Raw genomic sequence first — 7,152 nt, 5'->3', positions numbered from 1 at the left:
TTATCAAAGACCATAATATAAAGACTTTCTGTACATAATTAATTGTTTGGCCTAAATATGTATCTCCGCGGAGCTTTCCTTGATCGTAATGATTTTAAAGTACCACTACCACTGCTGTAGCAGCTGTATCCCGCCACTTTGGTGCTGTACAGAGCATTGACAATGAAGATCTACAGAGGAAAGAGAATAGAGGATAAAACATTTCCTTCAATCCCTTCTTTAAATACAACCTATATGATCTGTAATTCACTTTAGTCTATCTAACATTGTGTTAGCTGGCTTCTGGTTTTAAAATATGGCTCTGCAGTTTAGTAGTCTTTACTAATATTTCTAGTGTTAATAGCACTGGAGTACTGTGCCACTTCACAGTGTTCAGTTACTTTTTGTCTTATTGTTTTTTCTTTAAGTGTATAAGGTAATTGCATTGAAATACAATTAAAAAAAAGTTTGCTATTGTTTATTCAATACATCTTGGCTGAAAAAAGAATGCATTATTCATAGTCCCAAATATATATAATGAGGATACAAATCGAACAGTTTTTCCTTTATCACAACCCTAAAGCAATGCAAGAATGTACTATTATTATTATTATTTCTTTATTTAGCAGACACCTTTATCCAAGGCGACTTACAGAGACTAGGGTGTGTGAACTATGCATTAGCTGCAGAGTCACTTACAATTACGTCTCACCCGAAAGACGGAGCACAAGGAGGTTAAGTGACTTGCTCAGGGTCACACAATGAGTAAGTGACTGAGGTGGGATTTGAACTGGGAACTGCCTGGTTACAAGCCCTTTTCTTTAACCACTGGACCACATAGCCTCCCTTTGCCTTGCAGACTTACATTATTAGCCCTGCTGTTATTTTTGTATCAGTTGTTCTAGCGCTGCAGGATTTTGCAGCTTAACAGCAATCAATGACTGTGACAACAAATAACTGAAAACTGCACAGCCTAATTGAACTCCTGCAACTTTGACCGAAACTGTTTTATTTGTATTTTTTATTAATCATTACAAAGTGATTTTCATCCAAAATCTCCCTTCAAACATTTTTCAATGAAAAAACAAACAAACATTACATTATTTTAGAATGTAGAATGTCACCCTGTCAGCTTACTGAGGTTATTGATGACTTAAGCTTGAGTTTACATTATTCATAAAACACACTGTGAAAAAACGTATTCAATAAGTTAAAGCTTTGTGATTAGGACCCATTTGTCTTGTATTGCTTTAACTCTGTATCATATTATTACTAACATCTGAAGATTTACTGGTAGACTGTATGCCACAAAACAACAATTTAATAACAGTTCATGCCATTATACCCCAGAGTAAATAAACCAACAAATCATGGGAGGAAACACCTACATGAGTACAAATAGCATAGAGACTTCACCTTGAAATGAAATAATGAATTCAGTACATTGGAATAGCACCTTACTTACACTGTAAACAGAGGAAATATGACAGATTGTTATGCATTTCTGTAAGGGCATGCTTAATCATTACACGCATCTTGTTAAAGCTAGTTATAAAATAATAAAAGCACACATTTATAAAAACACTATATAAACATACAGTAATTAATAAAAAAAAATGGTGCTGACCTGCAACACCTATTGTATTAAAAAAAATGACAGCACCTTGTTGAAGAGCACCATTAAAGGAACATTTTGCCAGGAAAAATACTGTATCAGCAAAACTATTTTCATTGTAGGCAAGGTTATGTTTTGTACAGGCTTCTAAATGTATATTATTAAAAGTATTTTTTTAAATGGCGATGTTTCAGCTAAAGCATTTGTAAACTTGTTTAAAACATGAGGTTGACCTTAAAAGTAAAAAAAAAAAAAAAAAAAAAAAAAAAAAGACGATTAGAATGGATTCAAACTAATAATATATAGAAACACACACACACACAAACACACATAGGGAAAACTTTATACAACATGGGCAATATCTACTGAATGACAGTCCAATCAAGTGGCCACTAAGTTGACTGGATTTTAAAGCTTTGACAACTTTCTTAATTTAAGAATGTTATGCATTGAATGGGCTATTGTTTTACCCATCCTGTATATCCAGGCATACATATTTCATTTGAAATGTTTTTTTCTTCTTTCTTTAACTGCATTTGGATGATTTATAGAATAAGAACCAGTAATAAAACCTAAAGCAAGGACTCTACAAACTAACACAACAGTGTTTAGATGGACAGCAGATTTCACTGCCTAGGTTATAAAGTGTTCCGTGCAACAGTGTCTTTTGCACATTTTGAGTACAAACATACATAGTCATAAAGTTGGAGGCATCTTGCATCTTTGCTGTAAAGCCGATGTGACTATACAGGGTTTGTCATGTATATTTGTAAACTTGTTCCCGCCCCTCTGAACCTGTGTGAGCAGGGAGAATCCTGGCAAAGCTAACGGACAGATGAACCATTCAAAATGTTGAATTTTATGAGAGGAATTGGGTGGGAACCAATTAAATGTTTCTGAACAGGTTGAATTCAACCTGCCGATGTTGTGAATTCAAAAGCTATTCTGAAGAGAAGACCCAATGCATAAACGATCTGAAACAAAAATTACTACTCAAAACTGATTTATGTTGGAATATGTTGATAAAAATATCAAAACAATTGCAATTATGTTAAAAAAAGATATTGCAGGAATACGTACAACATAGCAGAAAGTAATGCGTTGTGTTTTAAACCCTATAGCCTGTACAGTAACACTGAAATCTAATCTAATGTAAAGCACGTCTACTTACTAGATACACACCTCAATGATGAAAAAAGTAAGAATTCACAGGCACTGTGCTTTTCTCACTGCCTGTACAGAACATGCATACACATCTCCAAATGAAATACACTGTATTCAACAAGATGGATTACGAGAATATGCATGTGTATCTCACAAAGCAATTACTTAATCCTAACATATATAACTCAGCTGTGGTCAAAAAGACTAGTTAGATTTTGGTGTATTGGAGGGAAACTTTTTAAGTAATACAAAGTGCTACATGATTTCTATTTGTTGATTTCAAGCCAGTATTAACAGTTCTGGGATGTAGTCAATTCAATCCAGCAGGCCCCATGAAACCCTAAGATCCTTAAGCAGAACCATAATTTATTATGACCATATAATATAACTAATATAAACTATTTATTAAGCAGACTTGTAAGTGTGGAAACGGCTCAGATGAAAACAAATGTTTGGGATCTTGGCTGAACTTTTAATAATCCAATAGAATATGAGAATGCCTGATTTTGAGTTTGTATACCCTCCATTCACATTGTGTACCGATTAGACAGATGCTTCTATGGGGTCTAAGGCTCTTTACTGACAAACTGTAAAACAAACTGTATATGACCGCAGTTGAAATCTGCCTGCAAACATATGTATACTGTATATTACAGTATATGTGAACATTTTTAATGATGTGTTGAGGCAGTTAATACAACAAACAAAACAACGAGGCACAATGAAAAATATGTATATTAAACCCAAGTTTGAATATTCTGTGCCAAGAATAACATTTAGGGTTCAAGTCAGTTTGGAAATACAGATAACACTTTCCTTATGATTTCAGTGGAAGTTGCAGAGTCACAGAGTCTGCTTATCTGGAATCCAGAGTCTGATATGAACTGAGGCAGGTTAGGCAGCACTGCTTCTGTATCGTTATCAACGAACACCTTCCAAGCAACCTCAGCTTCTCACAGAATCTAGTGGACAGGCTGTCTTTGATGCAGGAAGGAGCTGAAAATAGAACATACAAGAGTTAATACCACTGGCTGCGGCTGTAAATATGGATAGAACATTATTATTATTATTATTATTATTATTATTTATTTCTTAGCAGACGCCCTTATCCAGGGCGACTTACAATTGTTACAACATATCACATTATTTTTACATACAATTACCCATTTATACAGTTGGGTTTTTACTGGCGCAATTTTAGGTAAAGTACCTTGCTCAAGGGTACAGCAGCAGTGTCCCCTACCAGGGATTGAACCCACAACCCTCTGGTCAAGAGTCCAGAGCCCTAACCACTACGCCACACTGCTGCCCTACTACGCCACACTGCTGCCCTACAGGAATATAGAACATGAAGGCATCCCCATGTATTATTATTTAAATAAACAAGTAAACATTGAACATTCTGTAAGTTGCACTGTTACATTCCATCAGAAGTAATTTTTTTTTTTTTTTTTTTTGTTACAGCCCTAGAAGCAGGCTAATTTATTATCAACTGCAACAAATTGTATTTATTAAAAAGACATTTAAGTTATCATAACACAGTTTACATCAATGCACACTTTTAACCTAAGTAACATCTGTAATTGTGTAGGCCTTTATGACAGTATACAAAGGGCTCATATAAAACCATGCATTTGTTATAGCACACTTGAGTTGTTAAGCTAATAAGTTAGAGAGTGTTTATCTTTTCAAGTATAGTTTCAATACACAAAAGTAAATACCTTTTAATACTGACAGAACTGTACTAGACAACTGCTGTTGTGCTTACAGTATTTCATGAATGCCAAACTTCAATAAATCCACCAAAACAGACTCGTACAAGTTAAAAGTTTTGTAAAATAAGAAATACATGTATTTTAGAAAATTCTCTTAACAGAACTGACTGTAAGGTTAATTATTGCGATAGAGCACACACACATATATATATATTAACCCTTTAATGACTATTATATTTGAACCCTTTAATGACGTTAGGAATTTGATAGATAACAGAAGTCCATATAGATCTAAAAAATACTGCGTTAAATGTGTCATTATTGTACAGGATTTGGCATACTTCTGTATATGTTGTTTGATAAATAACTAATAGTTTAAATGAAAAATAAAATGATGTGACATTATTACTTAAACTCTACAAGGTTTGTAGTCTGTCTTAAACCACATCAGTCTCTTCTTCATCCCATCTTCTGGGAAAAGGAACAAACACTCCTGTATATCATCCTGCATACAGTACCTTACAGTTTTAAGGATCACACATCAGAAATACAATACTTTGTATTGTGATTCGGAACGTCCAACTACAACATGTAAGGCTTCCATTTAGACATATGGCTAGTTTAATGGAGAAAGCATTAGCACTAATTTTGGACAATCTTAACTTCTTTGGTCAGTGGAAGTAATTGAACTCACACGAAAGGCAGACAGGGGTGCAAATGCAACCCACATACATAAACACGACTGACAAATTAAAGGAGAAGAACAACACAAAACTAGTTTACATTATTATTTCAACTGTTCTTTATTGAATAAATATTATTTTAAGTGTTCAGCATTTTTTAAGCTAATTTTTTTCAAATATAAATGTGCTTTCAACAGTAAATGTTTTTAAAATGACACAAACACAAATATAAACTACAAAATGAATTAGTGTACTTGAACCTGTGCTTCAGTCTGTAGTGCACAAAGAGAACTTGCATACATAACAAACAAAGAAAGATAGGCTCCATCCCTCGAAAAATAATTTAAAAAAGAATGCCAATCCAAATAGTGCCATTATCAAAGAAGTCATGTAGAGGGGGCACTTTTACTGTAAATCTCTCAGGCAGCAACAGTGGCGGCACAGTAGTGGTATCCTAGTATATGAAATATGTCTTTTAAATTTATGTAATAAAATGATAATTGTTCAATAAAGTATTGCAGGATGTAAAGGGCAGGGTACTGTAAATAATGCAGTAATCAAGTACAGTGCTGAAAACGTATATATTATACATTCATTCCAAGACAGGAAATTGACTACATAGGGCTAAATAAATGAATCTGTACGGCCTAATCAATACTTTTACAAGCAGTACATCTTTTTCTACATTTGTCCCAGCTCCCCTGTAGCTCTCAGCACTATCATGCAAGTAAACACAAGTAGCACATGGTAGCCCGTACAGTATATGAAAGACACGCCTTTTTTACTCCCTGAGACGAGAAAAAAAAAAATAGTTTCAATACTATACTGTATCAGGTAGAAAGCAGGATACTGCAAATAATGCTGTTATCAAATACATTGCTGGAAAACCAATGTATTACACACAAATAGATGCACAGTTTCATGAAAATTACTATTGGCTAACCAAAATGCCTATTTAGGGATAAATCAATAATTTTAGAAACGGTACAACATTTCTACATCTCCCTCAACTCTCAACAATCTATTCTGCCAGTAAGCAGGAGCTTTATATTTTACCTAACCCTTGGAAGATGGAAAGAGATGCAACATTTGACTGTGTGTACTATGAAGAAGGATTATCGAGTCGACAAGGACGTTCTTGGTATCAAAATAAACATAAGCTATTGCATTTTAATCACATGTAACTGTATTCCAAGATTTTCAAAGAGTTATGAGACGTTCATTTTAAACATGCTGGGGATGCTTTTTCTCCCCTTGCCGCCACTGAAGGGTTAATTGAGGACTGTGGAAGGAGCTGCAAGGTTCGACATTTTTTTTCCTGTGTCCTAACAGAACTGACATTCTCTACAATAAAAAGGGCAACATTGATAAATAAACCTGACACAAATACACCAAGCACACGAAACCATCATAGCTTGAGGCCAGAAAGGATCTTAACTTGAACATGCGTGTTGTGATAAAGCTTTGGGGAGTGTTGTTAATTTAATGAAAGTAAGAGTAGACGTGAAAACACTGGAGAGTCTCTCCCAAGGCTGCATGCTAATGGTTCCTGAGACAATAGGCAAAACAAAACATCACAGTACAAGTAAACCATAGTATAAAATACTTTTATGTTATGTGGGGTGGTAGAACATGTATTTGAAACTCGTTTTATTTATTAATACTAAAAAAGTATGTTAGTCACATATCCCTGCCATGGCTGTAAATTCAAAATTAGAGCTATCAGTAGGACACAAAATTAATGTGCAGAATAGTATAGAATAGTTTAATGAAAATTGAATAAGTGGCATTGTATCTAGATTTCCTTCGGTTAGCATGGTAAAGTATATTAAAATGACTGATTTCATCCCCTGTTGGGAATAAAGCAATTACTCAATTTTGCATATACTGTACTGCTGTACTTGACCTATTTTTGAATAAGCACAAATGTTTCTCTTTGAGTGGAAAAGAAGGCTTCTAGAAAATAAACAGATAGATTTAGTGTGTTTGTTACGTG

The 7,152-nt window shown here is 34.3% G+C and overlaps 1 protein-coding gene across 1 annotated transcript in view; it reads right to left on the bottom strand.

The window, feature by feature from the left end:
- Window positions 1-632: 632 nt before the first annotated feature.
- The window catches only part of LOC117972823 (A disintegrin and metalloproteinase with thrombospondin motifs 12-like), a 137,738-nt gene continuing 131,218 nt past the window's right edge, over window positions 633-7,152 (bottom strand). Inside the window, exon 24 of the mRNA XM_058994584.1 lies at window positions 633-3,754. Coding sequence (XP_058850567.1) covers window positions 3,615-3,754 — 140 coding nt within the window. The 3' untranslated portion in view covers window positions 633-3,614. The remainder of the gene's footprint in view (window positions 3,755-7,152) is intronic.

Source organism: Acipenser ruthenus, chromosome 2 (genome assembly GCF_902713425.1).
Source record: "Acipenser ruthenus chromosome 2, fAciRut3.2 maternal haplotype, whole genome shotgun sequence".
Taxonomy (NCBI): domain Eukaryota; kingdom Metazoa; phylum Chordata; class Actinopteri; order Acipenseriformes; family Acipenseridae; genus Acipenser; species Acipenser ruthenus.
Note: the sequence above shows the minus strand (reverse complement) of the source record. Positions and strands in the feature narration are given on the sequence as shown.